This window comes from Perissodus microlepis, chromosome 6 (assembly GCF_051167445.1).
Source record: "Perissodus microlepis isolate ML-2025 ecotype Zambia chromosome 6, ASM5116744v1, whole genome shotgun sequence".
NCBI classification, from domain to species: domain Eukaryota; kingdom Metazoa; phylum Chordata; class Actinopteri; order Cichliformes; family Cichlidae; genus Perissodus; species Perissodus microlepis.
This window is the reverse complement of record NC_140466.1, coordinates 38185931-38206027: the sequence shown is the minus strand read 5'-3', so window position 1 is coordinate 38206027 and position 20097 is coordinate 38185931. Positions and strand designations below refer to the sequence as shown.

At 38.9% G+C, this 20097-nt stretch overlaps 1 protein-coding gene across 1 annotated transcript; it reads left to right on the top strand.

Annotated features, from left to right (window-relative positions):
* Positions 1-2195: 2195 nt before the first annotated feature.
* Positions 2196-19260, top strand: LOC146386206 (E3 ubiquitin-protein ligase pellino homolog 1-like). Its single transcript, XM_084932286.1, has 7 exons — positions 2196-2400; positions 11005-11165; positions 15835-15964; positions 16300-16401; positions 16620-16817; positions 16900-17088; positions 17419-19260. Exons 2-7 carry the CDS (start codon positions 11080-11082, stop codon positions 17995-17997), a joined length of 1284 nt encoding a protein of 427 aa, XP_084788412.1. The 5' UTR covers positions 2196-2400; positions 11005-11079; the 3' UTR covers positions 17998-19260.
* Positions 19261-20097: the final 837 nt, after the last annotated feature.

Below are 20097 nucleotides of genomic sequence, written 5' to 3'. Positions count from 1 at the left end.
GTGTTATATTTTTAAAGAAAGTGCTGTCAAGAGAAATTGAACTGCACAGTTGAGTTGGTTAGAAATATGCTGTATAATATTATATAATAAGCTAAAGTCATTGATATCCAGTTATTTAAAAAGCAATAGCTATTATTCATTTACTACTCCTGCATGAGGTTTGTGTAATCAAAGAAAACATCAGTCATGCTATCCTTATGTGATTTTCACAGCACCACAATGTTCTTAAAGGATGCTTAAAAAGAACAAATTGTCTGTCAGTTGTTTAAATAGAATTGGAAAAGGCAGAAGAAGATGAAAGTAAAGATCAAAGCTGCTGATGACACCCATCACACTCATGTCATCGGTGAACTTGATGATGTGTCTCTAACTGTGCATTGCTGCACAGTCGTGAGTCAGCAGAGTGAACAGCAGTGGGCTGAGCACACAGCCCTGAGGGGCTCCAGTGCTCAGTGTAGTGGTGTTGAGATGCTGTTACCGATCCGAACTGTCTGGTCTCTCTGTCAGAAAGTCCAGGAGTGGGGTTCGACTTTCTCACCAACACATCATTCTGAGCGTCAAACCGTGCAGAAGTTGTTCAGTGCATCTGGTAGGGAGGCGTCACCATGGCAGGCAGGTGTCGTCTTCCTGTAGTTAGTGATGGCATGGATGCCGTGCCACATGCGCTTTGTGTTGCAGGGTTGACTTGAGCATATAGCTATATATGCTATAAAAATTTATAGCATATAAAATTCATATCTGAAGATTATCAGCGTTGTCTTCAATCAGATGATTTAGACCTTGACAGGTTGAACTGTGACATCAGAGTTTAATCTTCCTGCATATAAGAAACGTTGAATTCAGTCTCCTGCAATTCAGTGTTTAGTCTACACAGTGAGTAATTAGGCACACTGCAGTTAGTAATGTCTGACATGACTGTTAGTGTATGCTATTATTCCTGTTGTTTAGGAAACCTTGGGATCCTAAATACAAAATAGGCTGTAAAAATCAGATCCAATACTCTCAGTAAAGGAACATGGCTCATTTTCCAGGAACTAAGATCACTTCAAAGTTGGACAGTGCTCTTCTTCCATTACAAGCACAGCACAGCGTTTTACCTTAACCAACCTTGTTACAGCTGTTCTGTTTATCCAGCACTTGTTATTTTTATCTGTTGTCTGTCTCTATGTGTTAACCTGCCTCAAACTGGTATAAGAAAATAGACGGGTCGATGTTTTAGGTATAATATCTGATTTAAATTGTGTTGTGACATGACTGGAAAAAATACTAATAAAAAAAATCAACACTATTTACATTTAAAAAAAAACCCAAACAACAACTACCAAGATAACTTTTTTAAGTAAATTTAGGAACAGGATGAAGCTTGTAGGAACTATACATCTTTGGGGACGGTTAATCAAAATAAACCAGTTGGTAACTCACTCCTGTCTTCCAAAAGTTTACGCAGCAGCCTAACGTACCAAAACGTATAACTGACACGACACGTTTAAACAGAGATTATTAACATTTTAAATACATATTATCCCAGCTTACTCATTTCCGGCGATTAAGGACCCTGGAATGTACTTGACACGTATTTTGCTCACTACCGACTTCTTGGCTTTAAATATATTATTTCATGCGCAGGAGGTTTTATGCTTGTGTGCTGTCATCTGTGCTGTGTGGTTTACATTCTTCTTACAGTTACAGTTACAGTTACATTTCCTGTCTTTCATATATATATTTTAATTGATTGTTACCAAACCATTGCCCTCAGGATTAATAAGTATTCAGATTCAGATTCAGAGTTTGATTTTAATTTAGCTGAATGACCTAATGTGAGGAAACATTTGACTAATTTGAGAGGATGTCTTATTGGGGTAACAGCTGCAGTAAGTCATAAACCTAAAATCATAGTTGTTTGTTCACGGCTACACACGCAGACCGCAGAGAAAACTGGAAGTACAGGTTTTGTATTTTCATAATAAAACAAGTGTTAATGGTGCAACCATCTCAAATAACCAGGTTCTCTTAATTAACTATGAGTAAACTAAAAACTAAAAGTAGACGTTCAAGTTTATAAGACAAACTACTGGCATTTACTTCAGCTTGAAAACAATTTGGCATTTGAGTAAGTATTGAGTATTTTGGTATTCAAGTAAGTTAAGTTGTTTTACTCTGAAATGTTAACCGGAAATCAGTAGCCTTGATAGCTAAGAGGCGCAGTTGAGTTTGAAAACGGTTAAGCCAGCATTCGCTCAGTGTGGTTTTGTTAGGAACAATATCGATAAAAAGTCGCCGAACTCCTGCTAAACATTTAAGTAACTGTGACATTTTATGGTCTAAAACGGCTAACAGCGTTTGTTCCTGGAACAAAGACATCCGGGACGTGAGACTGCTTTAAGACGAACAGTAACTTCGGTGAGTTAATTGTCTAAGGAGTTGATTCTTTTCGTCATTGTTAGCGCCACTAACTCGGCCTTAGTCCTCTGCAGTTAGTGGTAACCTTATGCTAAATAAGTACCTAATGAACTAACACATTCTCTGCTTTTTCTCAAGTTTTACGATCGAAAAATGCTAACTAGCTACGAGTTACCGTAATGACGTTATATAGGGCAACAACAGTATACCCAATCTCTTAAACAATTCAAGATTTAGGTTGAAAGCGCCATAGGTTTAGGTTGATAAGCGTTTTTTTTTCACTGACAAAATTCCAAACACAAGTTTTTTTTGGGGGGGGGATGTGTGAGTTTTGGGAAACGTAAATCAAATTTTATCGACGCTTTTATGGTCGTATATGGTATTAAATTTCGTAATAAATTACGGTGACACGTCCTTTTCGTAGTAACTTGTAAAGTGGAGTTGGTGTCCTGTGTGTATGTGTGTCATAAACGGCTCTGAAGTGTCTGCTGACTCCACTAACATAGCTTCTTTTCTGTAATAGTGTGTCGTACTGATTTGTCCACAATAGAGTGGCCACAAGTAGAGCTCCAGATATTTAATTAAAATGTACACACAGCATTGCTATATTCTGCAGCTCATTGAATTCAGGATTTGAAGTTATTATTCATATTAGGTAAAACATATAGTGTGTTTATATTTAGTGTCTTAAACAGGGCTCTGTCCGTGGTGGTACTCCGTCCTGTCCTGTAGCCCAGCTGGCCTTCTTTGTCCTGGCCACACAGACTCATTAGCATTCACCATCCTACCAGAGCATCTGTCTCCACAGACGATGCTTTTGTTCCCCATTTTAATGTTAAAACTTTGCCCTTTTTGTCCAACTGTCCCCTCATATTAAAAGCCTACAGATGTGTCAGCCCATCTTCAAAGACGAATGTTGATCTAAAGCCTGGAAAGTTTGGAGTTCTAGGTGAGAGTTGCACCAGAGGATAAACAGAAGTGATGCTTACAGTTTACGTAAATTGAGATATTTCATTGTCAGAATATCACAATTTATAGCTGATTTACATACTTTAACGTTTCTGTGGCTGTTGTTCAAACTGGTATTCACAAACAAAAGGGCAGAAAAATTATGATATTAATCCTGAGGGCGAATCTGTGGGAGAACTCTGAAATGCTAAAGATGGTAGTTGTCCCAACTTTGTCACCAGAGAGCCAATTAACACCCAGATAGTGAAACAGAAAGTTTTTGACTTTTTACCACTGGAGTGAGGAGATCTCTGAAAATGTTGACTTTTTTTTGGCCGGTCCCCGCTTTTTCACACCCCTCTTAGGTATCTGCAGAACATGCCTGCTCGTGTTCTGCAGGCACATCTGCGGTATGTGTGTGGAGTGGGAGGTATTTCTTCTTCAGAGGTTATGTGGAATCATCAAAGAATGGTATAGGTCTTGTACCTTGTAGCTGGTCTGGTTTGGTAAACATCCAACACCTCCGCCCCCACCCCCCTGTTATTTCTTTAATATTACTGTACATGAGAGCTTATCCTGTTGTGTCCATCTTTTGCTAACTAACTTGTATAGTACCCACAACTCTTGGCTGACATTTCCTTTGAGCTTTAGATTAGAATAACTTAATCTTTTATTTCAACTCAATAATAGTTACAGATCACAGAGTTTTAGAAATACTGGTTGGATGTTCCAAGTAAACTCATAATTTTCTAGCATAGTTCATAAATTTAAAATAGATTTCTTTTAAGAGTTTCATCATGTACATCTAAGCCATAGAAGGGCTCCAACTCTCATAGCCATGATAGTTCTTTGCACTTTAGGATTGTCTTAATCCTAATAATGGTTTTATCCCATGCTGGCGTTCTGGCTTGGCTAAATAAGTGTGAGCCATCCTGATTGGTATTCCAGTGAATATTCTGCAGTTTTGTGTACTGTAAACACCTTACTTTCACAGTAATGAAACAATATAGTGGACAGATAGAGGTACCCGTTTGTGTCAGGTGTTATTCTGTTGTCTTTATAGTCTGTTTTTTTTTTTTTTTTTCATAGTGGATAAAGAAAAAAAGTGACCAACAGCTCAATGTACAGTGCTGTGGAAAAGTATTTTCCCTGTTTCTGATGTCTTTCTTTTTTTTTTATTTTTGGAACATCATTTATTATATGATGTAAAGTAATATTAAACATAGATGGCATGAGAATTACAAATTGCAATTTTTAAATCATGATTTTATTTATTAATGGGGAAAAAGGCTATTTAGACATACCTGGCCCGATCTGAAAGTGAATTTCCCCCTGAACCTGCTGGTGTGGCACTTTTGACACCAAGAACTGCAAATGTTTGCAAGGGTGTTTCACATCACTGTAGAGGAAGTGTTGTTAGTTCATACCCATATGAAATGGAATGTTAACTTTCCAAAAAGTTCACCTTTTGCCTCCTCAGTCTACGGGCTATTTTCCGAAAAGCTTTGGTTATCATTAAGATGTTTTTTTTGGCAAATGTGACATTACCCTTTTGTACTTGTACTCTCCTATGGATTTTATTAGTTCTTTAGATGATGTTTCTTCTTTGACCTCCTGGGATGAGTTGTCAATGAATTTTTTTGTGTTTTTGGTAGGCCTGGTACTCCTGGGAAGGTTCCCCACTGTTGGAAGTTTTTGTTTGTTTGTGGGAAATGGCTTACACCATGGATCAATGGAGTCTCAAAGCCTTAGAAATGGTTGGTAAACCTTTTCTGGCTGGTGGATGTCAGTGACTGTGTTTGTTTCTTTAGACTGTGAGATGTGTTGCGTTTTGAAGTCTTTTTAGTCTACTCCACTTTGTAGGACAGATTCTATTTAAGTGATATCTTGATTTAACAGATCTGGCAGTAATCTGGCCCACGTGTGGCTAGTGAAATTGAGCTTGACTTTCCAAAAAAGTGTGTTTAAAAATTAAGAAGGCAGCAGACAATGTAGTTTGCAGTCAGGTATTCAGCTGATACCCATCCGCTTAAGTTAACTAATTATGGTACACTAAAAATTTGTACTCTTTTATAAGAGGCTGATGTTGATAACCTAAAGTAACAGCGCTTCCATCAAATGACATCAAGGCTGAATCGTCACCATGCCAGTGGTGAGAAACGGCAGCCCAAACTAGGTCGCGTGAGGAGCCGTGACTCCATTTGAGCTTTGCGTTGTTGAGGCTGATTACAAATTGAGAGATGGGTCACAAAGGCGGGATACAATCAGCTCTGAGTTGCAGTATGAACATAGCATCTATGTCAGAATCTACATTGCTTTCACAAGAGGGAAAAGACGCACAAGAGACGCACACGAGAAAGAGGAGTGAAGTCACTTTCGAACTCAACCTTGTTATCTGGTGTCAATTTACAGATAGTGACTGTGTCTCTGCAACCCTGCAGTTCACTGAAATAAACTTTGGCCATTTTTGAGGGCATTGGATAGTCATGGGGACATCGCTTTGTTGTAAATGCACTGAAATCACATTACCTCTTAAGCTTTCCACTCAGCTGCAAGGAGATCCTACAAGGTTTATCTTTAATTTTAGCCATAGGATGTTTTTAAAATGAAGTCAGAAATTGAAAGCTGTGTGTCTATATAATTCTTATAGCAATGAACTTGGAAACATTGTGTAATGTAAAATAATTATTACAATGTTACAGATTTGTTCAGAATAATTTTTATGTTGATAATTTTTCTGCTTCACAACATAATTCCTTTTGCAAGTGTGGCATTTTGAAGAAGTGACATATTTTGATGTACTTGTAGGAAGCAACAGATTAATTCAGTTCATTTAATGCATTTTCCTTTTAATGTAAACCTGAGATAGATCCATACAGTAGGACATTTAGTCATAGTATGCAGAAAATCAGTTATTCTAAGTGATTAACCTTATGTGGCCAGACAGGAATGGCCTGTGATGAAGATGATGTGAATCACACGCTATGAATTGAGGCTACGTCCACACGTACACGGGTATTTTTGAAAACGGAGATTTTCCGTTTTCGTTTTAAAAAATAATCCCGTCCACACGTAAACGCAGAAATGAAGGAAAACGCTGCTAGGAACATGCCAAAGCAACAGGTGGCGATATATTCCTAACCGTGTAGAAATGTTGACCAATCAGAAGTCTAGAAGCCTCGGTGGGAAATAGTAAACAAAGCTGGGGCATAGAAGCAGAACCGAGTCGTATGTGTGGAGGGACAGTAACTGTGTGTGTATATGTAAGCATTTAAACACTGCAGAGAGTACAATTAACAGTAACAGTATTGTAGAAATTCATTTCACCAAAACAATAACGTGGCGCACAGTGTGACGTCAAAAAAGGCGCACACCTTTGACGCTGCATTTTCTGCGTTTTCTCAGTTTTTCTCGTCCACACGTAAATGCAAAAACTGAGTTTTCGAAAATATCCACCCTGGCAAGCGTTTTTAGAAATCTCCGTTTTCAGTGACCGAAAACGCAGTTTACGTGTGGACGAAAGGTGCAAACGCATAGAAAAATCTGCGTTTTCAAAAATACCCGGGTACGTGTGGACGTAGCCTCAGTCAGCAGATGCAGCAGGTGTTACAGATCTATAGTTTATAGGGGTGGGGGAAAAAATCGATTCTGTGTAGTATCGTGATATTTTGTTTGCTAATAATGTATCGATACAGGGACAGCAGAAATCGATACTTTGTTACAAAAAAGGTTTTTGTGCTCTGACTTCAGAGCATGTTGATCCTTTTTCTGAGCAAGAATCCTGACACTGTCCAAATGTGTTTAACTTTTTTTTGGCAGCAATAAACATGACAGTTTACTTATTTTAATTTAAGACATGTTTTATTTTAATTACGTTTAAAACTTTTTTTATTTAATGTAAAATTATATTTTGTTTTAATTTACTTTCAAATTCTTCAGTTGCTGAATGCGCTGCATAGTTTTCATAAATTGCATAGTTCATAATAGCTATAATTGTACCAGATGGTTGCATTCAGCTAAGTTGGACTAGACTGTAATACAAACCGTTCAGTTTGTCAACAATAAAACTGACTGAAATGAGAGAAAGACTGAGTGCGAGACTTTGATATTAGATAAAATGAATATTGATAAAGTTTACCTTTATGTACAGAATCTGAATATCGCAAAATATTTTAAAAAATTGCAATAATATCGTATCGTGCGTTAAGTATTGTGATCATATCGTATCGTGGGATGTATGGTGATTCCCACCTCTAATAGTTTAAGGGTCAGAATTTTTTATTCAACATTTTTATTCAATATAAAACACAAGTTACGGCTGCATCATTAAATATACTGGTCTGTGGTATCTTCAGTTGACCCTGTCCTTGTCCACAACTGAGATTCAGCCATAGCTAGTGTCAGCCTTCAGCAGTGTATTTAAAGATAGGCAGGTGGCGTACTACACATTCATCATTATCACTATCATTAAAGCTCTTGTTGATAATTAATTGTAGATGTAGAAACGTACAGGTGCATGTGTTTATCCTGGATTAGCAGGTACTGGCCCTGTTGAATGATATTTGCAAATAAGAATCAGTAAATAACACCATTTATGGATGTATATATTTTTTAATATTTTTGTTTAATTATTATTATTATTAATAATACTTTATTATTTATTTATGCAAAATTGTTTTAGATGATCTTACCTAACAGTATTTAAAGTAGGTTGATTATTAAAATTTGCTTTAGTGAAAATGCATAAGGTAACTGTTTTGTTTTAAAGTTCATGCATTCTTAAATTGTAAAGTTGAAGAGCATGAGGACACCTGAGTGGGGGAAAACAACTCAAAAAGCTCTGATACTGCAGAAAACACATGAAAGGCTTCTGGGTGTGAAGTATGTGCTAAAATGAAAGACTGATGGGAAGCAAGAAATGGCACAGCTTTTCAGTGCACGCTAACGCAGAATAGCGCTTATCACCATCAGCATATCTTCATCTAGAAGCGAAATGCCACATCCTAACAGCTTTTAATACATTTTCTGCTAAGTTGCTTTGATACCAGCTTATCTTGATAGTGTCTTGATATACTCCTTGTTTCCCGTCACTTAGCTGTATCATGCTTTTATCTGTGGTATTAAGAGGAAACATGCCGTAAAGGCTTCAGTTTGTCCTGCCTGGAATAATGATTATGTTGGATGATGTTTGCGAAACTTAACTGTTACTCCTTCTACCTTCTTTCTTCTTGTGCTCTGAGGCCTGATCTGAACTTATTGGCTGTAGACAATTCTGCTTTGTAATGGACTTCTAAATATAAATATTGGTGAACGTTACTGAAATTTTAGTGTTTTGTTCATAAGCTTAAAAGGTCAAGAACAGTCTTCTCCACTAAACATTTAGTTAATCATTTTAGTCTATACCACAAATATGTAACCAGTTTCCCCCACAACCAAAAGATCAGGGTTTAACAGCCATTTGTATGCTTTACTGGGTGCAGAGAGAACAATCATGGAAGAGGAGCAGCTTCAGCTTCACTATAAGCTATGGTGTCACCTACACTACTACTGTATTGTCAACCTTTGTATTGTGGGAAAAATGAAAGCTGAATCTTCTAAAACCTTTAATCTGCACACTCACGTGTATTTTTTACATTCTCCACTCATTCAATATTCGTATTAGGGCTGCCACAAACGATTATTTTGATAGTCGACTAGTCACCGATTAATTTTGCGATTAGTCGACTAATCAGATCATCATCCATTGGACGTAAAACGTACAGCTTATTGCACCAGCAGCATCTGCTCTTATATAACTATCATTAGCTTACAGCTTTAAGTGTTTCAGGTATGTGCTAACTAAAAATAAAGACAAGATGATAGTTTGTTAAATTTTAATGAAATTTGCAGATTGTTTCGGTGAAGTTTAATAAACTCCTTGCTATCTAAAATATAACAGGACACCGGAGTATATTCTCCAGCATCTCACACTTCTGATAATCAGCTGTCTGCTTGACGTTTATTCAGCTGTGTAAAAACTATAACTTTAATCTCAGCCAAACCGATTTACTCAGGAACAAATAAAATATTAAAAAAGCCAAACAATAAAATTTTTAAGTTATCTAAAGGACTTATATATCATGTTTAACCTGAGTAGCGAAAGACGGCGGTGGGTTTGAAAACGATTTGCCGGGAGTCCGGTGTTCTCACGGCTCTAGTGAGCATTGCCACCGGCTAACTATCGAGCTAGTGGGTAACAGACGTCTCTGAAAACGTCGGAGCGCTTTTGAAAATATGTGGTGTCTATTAAAACTAACTAACTAGCTGCCGCCGTTGCTGGAAACTGAGCTGGGCTGCCCTATGAATTCTGGGACAGAGCTTCTTCTTCTTCGGGGTTTAACGGCAACTGGCATCCCTGTACATGCAGTGCTGCCATCTTCTGTTTCAGTCCGTTATTACACTCTTAAATCCTACTACTTATTCCTGCGTCTTTTGGGATCTTACAAAGCTGCAAACGACGCGTCGACTATTAAATCAGTCGTCGACGATTTTGATAGTCGACGTAATCGTGACTAGTCGACTACTCGTGGCAGCCCTAATTCGTATTGTTACTTTTGTGGAGAAAACTGTTCAATGCAGTGAGACAGAGATGTCAGTTCTGGATGGGGTGTAACAAAGATGCATCATAAATTAGTGTCTTAATAACTGAGCTGGTCAGGTAAAATGTCAAAGATGAGTTTAATGTAGCAGGATTATACTTATTTTCTCAACACTGAGTTGTTTTTTCCCTGTTCTGAAAAATGTGATTATAGGAAAACACTGTCATGGCCAGTCGGCTTGCATAGCACAACGTTTACTGGTCCATCAGCTATGCTGAACGTGTCCTTCTTAGCCTGTTACTATAGCCAACACTCATTGATAGTTTTTCTTCTTGCAATCCTTAAAAGTTGAGTGAAGAAATATTTTTTTTAAAAACAGCCCTTTTAAAAAAATGCATTTTTTTTTAAGCGTTGCTTAAAATGGTATTTTCAGAATATTAGCAATGCCGAACAAAGAGCGGAATAATACCTGAACCTGTGACGGTGATCTGCCACACTTTTTCCATAAGCTAGAATATTAACTCTAGGGATTGCGCTCAAAGAAAAAAATTGGGGGTCCTTCAACATACCCACATCTGTGTGACAACCAGTCGAGATCAGTGCAGTATTTGTCATAATCGTGTAACACGCAGATTTAGATAATCATGATGTGTCCTCTTTGGCCTTTTGACATCAGAGCTGGGATTCTGAATACAGGCTCAGCTTGTTAAGTGTTTTCTGTTCTTCTGTTTTTTGTTTATTTCATAGTACAAAAGAACATAACATCAGTCCTGGCGTGTTTCTAAGTGAGTCAGCCTTCACAGATAAAATGGACCCTGCATTACCCCAACAACACTCAGTAGATTTGAATGGATACATTGTGCGCCACTGTTGCTCCCAGTACAAAGACACTGGGTGTATTGTAGCAATGAATAGGATTGTGTTGAAGCCTTTGTGTGTTTATATGAATGCCTAAAGGTTTTTAAAGTGAATATTCAGTGATGTATGTTTTTCATTATTTTTCTTTAAAACCGAATCATGAAAACTTTTGAAGATTTTATATGCAAGAATATAAACCTTGGTCTGATTGTGTCTGCAGGTGGTGGGCTGTGTGCCTCTTTCAGTAGAGAATCTCTGATGGTACTCAGCCTGCCTTTTTCAGAATCCTGCACAGATGTTTTCGCTGGGTCAGGAAAACATCTCCACCCACCTTATGTCTACCAAAGGACCTGTCAAATATGGGGAGCTCATCGTTCTGGGGTAAGCGGTTAATTACTGAGTTCACATACATTCATAAGTCATCAAAGCAGAACTTCTTCAGACCATTTTTTTTCTTTAAAATCCTTTTTAAAACTGTTGAATGTGTAGGAAATAAGCAGTTTTTGATCAATGTTGTGCCTTCCAGGAAGGAGGGAAAAAAATCCGATTATTTTACCCACAGGCACACATGAAACCTCCTTCAGGCAAGAAATCAACGATGGTGAAAACACAAAGTGTTTGGCTTAACAAGAGGAAACCCTTTCTTACATTTTTTTAACAGGGGGATTTAGCTGTAAGAAGGGATTCCATTTGAGTTCTGTTGTCTCAATATCAAACTTAAAAGGCATACAGTAACCAAACATGCATAATAAATATGAATTTCTTCCGCCAGTGGAGATGGTTAATACAGCAGTCCCAGTCATGGTAAGATAAAGAACAACTGACATGGCAGGAATCAACATCTGCGTATTTGCTTTTTGTCAAAGGGAAAAGTGGTTAATGCAGACACTGTGTACGCTCACTCATTATAAACCCACAGACCACAGAGGCAAATTCGCTCTAAACCCACAGAGTAAAAGCCCTTCAGGTGGAAAGATGGGGTACTGTCATCACCCTGCCAGGCGGGTGGTGTGGGCACCTAAGTTTGTGAATGCGATAACTCGAGATCAAAGCAGCATAGGAGCTTCAAATTGATACCAGAGGCACATCTACAAAAAATCTGGGACAAGTTTGAATCTCTGTGATCTCAATCTCAAGGTCAGAGTAAGCTTTCTGAAAATGTTGTGAATATGATAACTTGAGAACAAGGCGACGTAGGTTTTTGAAATTGATACTAGAAAGTTGTTCTATACAGTGGATGTAGAAAAAGGAGTTGAAAATTCATAACTGATAGGGGACTTTAATATGGTCTAAAACTAAATGTTTTAATAAATGTCACAACCACTCATTTACATGTAAAGGACTCTGGCCTCCTCCCGCAAGCCAAAGACATCTAATGTTAGCTTAATGTTTTATTTTTAATTGGGTTTAGGCATGAATGTGATTGTCATTAATGACAGTAAAATCCTGGAAAAGGAAGACGGGATACATCCTTAATTTTGTTTGCACTTATAAAAAAAGTTTAGTGCTTGCAAGCTGCAATCACTTATACAACTTTCTTCAATATTTTATCTATATTTTTTTTATAAATATCATAATCACAAACTTCCATGATATATCATGATAAACTTTTGAGGCTATCTGAACCATTTCTAGACTGTATCTTATAGATATGTTCCTGGAAACTTGTGTGCTTGGGGTGGCTAGTGTTTGGTAAAAGTCTCTTTAAAATCCCTTTTAATTTCTAAAATGTACGTAGTAATTCTAAACCAAACGATAAAACAGCTGGATATTGCAGACATATTTTTGATGTCATCAAAACCATTTTTGGAGTTTGATAACCGATCCGATCTGGTTGTAACATTCAACTTCTTTAGCTGTAGTATAAAGTACACAATATTTTGCCATTGTGCTGTTGTTGATCTAAAAGGGCCTGGCAGTCTTTGTTTGTGTGCCTTGAAGTTTATAAGCGTCACTGTTTTAGGTAAGAAATTGACTAAACTTGGGTAGGTTTAAGCAAGTCTCTTTATTTTAATGTGCCTTGTAGTGTGAGAAATTCAGTTGGGTGCTGCATAACTAAAGCTTAAATCCAGTCCAGTGTGTTGGGAAACTCAACCGCAGCCTTTAAATGCTGCCGACTTCCTGACTAAAGGCCATTCACTGTGCACACAAGAGTGAGCCTGCGGTTCAGGGAGGTCGGGTCAGGAACGTGGTGGCTGCTGTGGTTTTAGCCCTTTTGTTTGCTTTTGTATTATTGTGACCACACGTGGAATTAAACAGTCTGGATTGCCCTGAGGCTGGCAATTACACTAGTCATAAGATTTAATTAGAAAGATCCACATAGTTTGTGAAAACATACATTGTAGCGTGGTTCATAGAGTGGAGCCACAGCGGAACTGGGGTGGCTAGTGTTTGTCTAAGAAAAAGGTGGCTGGTACTTCATCTCAAACGCAGGAAGTTTGCATTAACCAGTGAAAGAATGGCTTGTCTCAACTGTTTACTTGACCTGCAGCTAACAGCAGCCTGACTCTGAAGATAACTTCAGTTAAACTGACTCTTATTGGAGCCCCCATAACATTCAGGATTGTGTTTTCAAATGTTAAACACATCAGGACGACAGCAGTGCTGTCATTGTTTTGTATTTTTTGTTTTTTGTTAATTTTCAAAACATGATAGTTTGCTTTTAAAAAACAGACACATTTAATGGTATCCTAATGGCTCAGTTGGATAACCTATAAATCTCTTAACCGCAGCATCCTGCTTTTAATTCTGGACTGAAACCGTAGTTACTTTTTGCTCCCTCCCTCAAAGCTTCCTGTCTGCAGTGAAAGCTGTGGAAGGAATGTTTGGGCAATATCTCTTTGTCTTTTTACCTACACTACAGAGAAACGGCCTCGGTGTGTTTAGCCAACACAAACTAGCAGAGAAAACTGAAAGTGAAGCTGCTAGGGTTGTCAGGCATAAATTTCTGTTAGGTGGTTCCTTGTTGTTGGTGAGGCTGCAACAGTTTGTCTGGGAAATTCAGAGAAGTTTCGTTTTATTTGTTTTTCTATTGGATGCAGACCTGGGACCTGCAGGTTTAGCTAACGGCTCTGAGTTTGTTAACCATGAGTTGAGGGACGCTTTGGGTCTTCTTTTCCAAAAAGTGAGTTAACTTCAACTCCAACTCACTTTACTGAGCGCTTTCACACTCATAAATAAGGTTGAAACAGCAGTTGCGTTACAGATGTATATCAGCTCAGAATAAAAACTATAGTCTTCATCTTTCTAACTCTGTGACTCTGGCTGACCGTCTAAGAGGAGCATTTTTGTCCACAATTTCCTCGTACTGCAGACCTGTGTGTCACTTTATCAAACGCTGTTTAAATAAAGCTTTAGCCATAGAACACACCAATCAATGAATCAATTGTCATGTTGTAATCGGTCACACGGAAAGATAGCTGTCATCTTGGAGATGATGTGAAGAGTCTGAAATTTAAGACTTAAACTGTATAAAATGTATTTCAAAGAGAGCTTTAATTGCAGCTGCAGAGTCCGTCTTCTGAATATGTCATGTTAAAATTTGTTCATAGATTAAGATTTAGTCAAATTATGTCAAACAATATTTTGTGCGGTCAGTGTCTGAAATTCAGATGCTGAATCTCACATTTTTTTTCACTTAAAAGTGGGACATGGTGGGCCAATTCAGATCCACCCGAGGGTATCATAATGAAGAGAGTGGAGTTCACTTGCAAGGCAGGATGGATCCAAAACTGATCACTGATTTAGACCACGTCAGCCCCAGTTCCAGGCAGGCTAAGATTGGATCAGATTAGACATGGTTACATTGGCGAACATTAAAGCAGAGATTTTAAGAAATTGGAGTAAATGTTTTTTTGGATTACGTTTTTACTGAATACGTCTGTGTAGGTCTTCAATCATCCTGGTCAAGATGGGGGTTGAGGTGCCTGACAAGGGATTTTTAAAAAACGCGTTATAGGTGGCAGACAGTTGGTGTTGTAAGCCACCTGGTCTGTTCATCTGTCTTCTCAGTCTAAAATGTGAACATCGGTGTCCTCGAAGGAGTGACCTTTTATCTAATAGATGCGAATGTACAGCTGAGTCTCGTCCTGTCGAGGTGGCGCTTCTATGTTGTGCTGTGTGTTTATGGAGGAGCTGTTTGGTTTCTCCAGTGTAGAGGTCTGAGCACTCCTCACTGCACTACACAGCATACATTACATTGTTTAGTTTGTGTGTGGGAGTCTCATCCTTGGGATGAACCAGTTTTTGTCTGAGGGTGTGGTGGGGTTTGAAGTCATGCTTGGAGAAAATTCTCTGATAAACCTGCTACATAAGGGATGGCAATGTTGTTCTGTTTGTCATTCGGTTTCTCCCTAGTTGGTGTCTGACCTTCTTTCCTGTGTATCTTTGACTGATTTAATGAAGGCTCAGTTGGGATAACCATGTTTAAATCTTTAAAGCTTTCTTTAAATCTGTGTTTTCCTAAAAATAAATAATTTAAAAAGTTAATTACAACTGCTCGTTTCTTCCTTCCTATGATTAGCACTGACACGTTACTGAAGCTCAGCAGGTCGAGCAGGTCCTCTACTAGTCTGAAGGGGTGTGGTTTGATCCCTGGTTGCGCCAGTCTGCATACCAGATATCCTAACTAACCCCAAGCTGCTCTTTGATACATCCATCAGAGTGTAAATGTTAGAAAGCACTGAAGCATACAAAAAAGTGCTTGTGCAAATGAGTGAACAAGGCATGTTGAATAAAGCACTTCGAGTGCTCAGGTAGAGTTGAAATATCCTCAGTCTAGTGGATTAAAATGGAGGCACTGCTCTCTCCATTCCCAGGTTGATTCCTAATATTTGGAGCACCACTGACACTTTGTTTCCTTACTCACTGCTTAACTCTAGATGAACATACTCTAAGTTGATTTAAATGCTGAGCTGCCAGGAGATGATTTTCTGATTTGCCATTGTCTTTGGTTCATTCATTCATAATAATGTATTATTAAAATTAAAATGCCTTTTGAAATGCAGCTGAACATAAAGCAGTTTTGCTCATCGTTATCCTCTGTGTTCAGGTGTAATGGGTCTCTACCCTGTGGAGACAAGGGGAGGCGGAAAAGCCGCTTCGCTTTGTGTCGCAGAAATAAGGCCAACGGTGTGAAACCGAGCACTGTCCACATGTCATGCACACCTCAAGCTGCCAAGGTGAGAGCTCAACACAAATTAAAGTGGCACATTTCTGGTGTATTCTAATCTAAATATGACCGAGTGTGAGGAAACTACAATGAATATGGAACGCATACTTAACTCTTTTAATCAGTTCTATCTTAAAGGTCTGCAGGTTAAATATGATGCTCTACATGGAACATGCCCTTAATAGGATTTAACTAAAACATCTTGAATTTGTTACCGGTTTCAAAATACTCTTCCTGACATGCTTCCTCCATCAGTATTAACATCCCCGCGATTGCTGTAGAAGAAATTCTTTCATGTCTTAAACACACTAACAGAGCTTCTTGTTTCATGTTTGTTTTGTTAAGGCCGTCAGCAACAAGGAGCAGCACAGTATTTCATACACACTGTCTCGCGCACAGACAGTGGTGGTGGAGTACACTCATGACAGCAACACAGACATGTTCCAGGTGTGTAGTTTGAAAAGCATACACCCTACATGGATATTAAACCTTGTGATTTTCAGTATTATCTTTTTAGGTCAAAGTGAACACTGGATGAATGACATTGTTACATGTCAGCTTTCTTTATTAAAGTGGTGTCTACCACAAAATATGTTCTGTAGGTAGCATAATGAACACCACTGAAAACAAGCAAGACATGAGCACTTGTTTCTGTGTAATTACAGATTGGCCGTTCTACAGAGAGTCCCATTGACTTTGTGGTTACGGATACTGTGCCTGGAGGTCAGAACCAAGCTGACAGTCAGACACTTCAGAGCACCATCTCCCGCTTTGCCTGCCGCATCATCTGCCAAAGAAACCCACCTTACTCTGCACGGATTTACGCCGCAGGCTTTGACACGTCTAAAAACATCTTCCTTGGGGTAGAATGCACAAACTGCTCATTTCCTGTGATAACATTTCTTCAGTTTGAATGTGCTAAACATACATTTGACCTCTTCATAGGAGAAGGCAGCCAAGTGGAGAATGCAGGATGGGCAGATGGATGCACTGACGACAAATGGAGTTCTCGTGATGCATCCTCGCCACGGCTTCTGCCAGGACTCCAAACCTGGTCAATGGAGGGAAATCTCCGTTTGTGGGAATGTTTTTACACTGCGGGAGACCAGATCAGCTCAGCAGAGGGGGAATATGGTGAGCGACTCCTGTTTTCTCTCACACACCACACAAACACACACAGTTGTGTTTTCATATTCTCGTGGGGACATCTAATTGATATGCTTTCCCTAGCTGCTTACCCTAATCCTAACCTAATTGTAACCCTGACACTAAAACCACATTTTGAGACTCAAAAATGTCTTCAAACACGTGGGGGAGGGGAATTTGTCCCCATAAGGGCTGTTGGTCCCCACAAGTATAGTAAACTTACAATCTTTGGTCCCCACAAAGACATGCAAACCTGTTACACACAGACATGCGCAAGGCCCAGGTCATTAATCCCAGGTCATTAATCCCCCCTCCAAGGTGGAATCTGAGTCCAACGAGCTGGTGGATGGGTCTCTTATCGACCTGTGTGGTGCCACCCTGCTGTGGCGCACGGCCGAAGGACTGTCCCTCACTCCCACAGTCAAACACCTGGAGGCCCTGCGGCAGGAGCTGAATGCCGGGCGGCCACAGTGTCCCGTGGGCTTCAACACACTGGCCTTCCCCAGCCTGCGTCGCAAGGACGTCCTGGATGAGAAGCAGCCATGGGCATACCTGCGCTGCGGCCATGTGCATGGCTACCATGGCTGGGGAGGGCGCTGTGATCCTGAGGTTGAAGCAGAGTGTCAGGAGCGGGAGTGCCCCATGTGCCGGGCGAGGGGCCCTTATGTGCCACTGTGGCTTGGCTGCGAGCCGGGGTTCTACGTAGATGCGGAGTCCCCTACCCACGCCTTTGTCCCCTGTGGCCATGTTTGTTCAGAAAAAACAACTGTGTACTGGAGCCAGATCCCACTGCCACATGGCACACATGCCTTCCATGCCGCCTGCCCATTCTGCATCCAGCCGCTGAGCAGGGAGACCAGCTGTGTCAAACTGATCTTCCAAAGCCCGCTGGATTAGGAACGACTCTTGACTCTTTATCTGAAGCCTTAATCAACAAAAGAGGGATGCAACTATTTACAGTTTGGGAATTTTCATAACTTAATTTAACTTAATTTAGTGTTTTTTTTTAAAGTGCATTTATTGGGTTGATTCTTACCTTTTATACGGTTATATGGTTCAGGCACCAAAAAGGTGAAGGTTCTTCCCCAGATACAGCTGTCTGGAAAAGCTGTGATGATCTTTAACTTACTTACACTTAATTTATTCTTTTACCTTTTTAATGTAATTTTGTCCTATGAGTCAGTGCAACATTTCCCTGCATCTCTCTATAGCTGATTACCGTCTCATACTGCATTAATGAGCTGATAACAAGATCGAGTTAAGAGTTGTGTGCAGATGTTGGTCTGGAAGCTTATTCAGGGGAAACACTGGATTTTAGATTTTTTTTTTTTTAATATTTTTTTCTTACTTGGAGTGTAAGAATAAATTTTGTTTTTTTGGGGGGGGGGGGGATTGTTTTTTAAACTTCAAAATCAAGTGACCTCTTTTTTTGAATGCAAACTCTGAACCCAAGCTAGCAAAACTGTATCTGGGAAACTTTTTAAGCTGCTCTCCTGTGACTTGAAACATCTATAAGTTTATACATTTTTCAACTAAAGAGATGAATGACTTCAAATCAGCGATCATTGTTTTAACAATTTTTTTTACAAGCAATAAATATAGACTTACTTACAGACCTGGGTCTGTAAGTAAGTAGTTATAACTATTCCCTTATAAATAGTATAAATATATTTCCTTACAGACCCAGGTAGCTCAGCAGCTCTGTATTCAGCATTTGTCCAATATCTTGAGGCCAAACCTGTCACTTTAAATTCATCATGTACTTCATATTTTCTTAATTATGTTTTATTCTGATTGTAAAGATTCTTGGACCTCTTTCTTGTACCTTTCTCTAAACTTTATTTTTGTCCCTGATGAGTTTTAAGAAATATTATCCAAGTATCTTTATTGTTATTTTTTTGTTTTGACTCATCGTGCAAGAAATTAACAGCATCATCAACCAAAACCCTGATGAGAGGGAATGTTAGTCTGAAAGCATCAAAGCAGATGCTGATACGTTCGCTCTGACTCATTTCCTGTGAACCAGGTATTCATTATATTTTGTCACGTCAAGTGTGTCACCTTCTTGGTTATGCAGTCATGCTGTACACTTTTCTTTTCCTTTTTTTTTTTTTCTTTTTTTGTACCGATAGCGAACAATAAAAACAAGGCTCCAATTTATGTGACTGTTTGTTTACTGTACACATACAACCAGAGTATTCATATAAGAGTAGTGGAAGTTAGATTTTAAATGACTATCTATATATCAAGATATAGATATATACACACAAAAAAAATTGAGAACATTGAAAATGAATCAGGCTGAGTACTGTACTGATATGGACTGGATAATGTGTTTGGAGCAAAAGGGACGTCATTTAGCCCAAACTGGAAAAGTACAGCTGATGGAAAGCCAGCTGGATCAAGATTGGTAAATGTGCATAAACTCATTTTCAAGTACAAGTCACATCTTTGGATTCATACTGAATGTTTACACTTTGTATTTTGAATGTGATCTGACTCCACTGGTCTTTACTGATTTAGTGAATTCAAGAAGATATAACCAGTTGTTCAATAAGCTATATGGCTCATTTCCAACCTCTACACACTATAAAGCTGCTATAAAAGGTAAAATTCATTGACTACATCTAATCAGCATCAGTACCTTGAATTAATGTCCGCTACCCTTGTAACCTCACATTGAGCATGATTATCACACCTTGTCCTGCACCAGTCCAGTGCATTACTGTGAACTTTACCACAGTTTAGCCTGCACTAAGGTGTACTGAAGCGTCTAGTATTTTCATTCAACCTCTGAATAACATAAAATTATTATAATTAGTTTTTTCTAAAACATTTCGCAATATGAAAAAAATAAATTTAGCAACATATCTGGTCCTATTTCCCTCACGGCAGATGATCGCCCCTCCCTGAGCCTAGTTCTGCTGGAGGTTTCTTCTTGTTAAAAGGGAGTTTAGTTTTTTTTCCTCCCCACTGTTGCCAAAGCTTTGTTCAAAT

Coding starts and splice junctions, on each gene's coding strand:
- LOC146386206 (XM_084932286.1), top strand. CDS start 11,080: ATGTTTTCGCTGGGTCAGGAAAACATCTCCACCCACCTTATGTCTACC. Junction 11,166..15,834: donor GGGGAGCTCATCGTTCTGGG/GTAAGCGGTTAA, acceptor CTCTGTGTTCAG/GTGTAATGGGTCTCTACCCT. Junction 16,818..16,899: donor CTAAAAACATCTTCCTTGGG/GTAGAATGCACA, acceptor ACCTCTTCATAG/GAGAAGGCAGCCAAGTGGAG.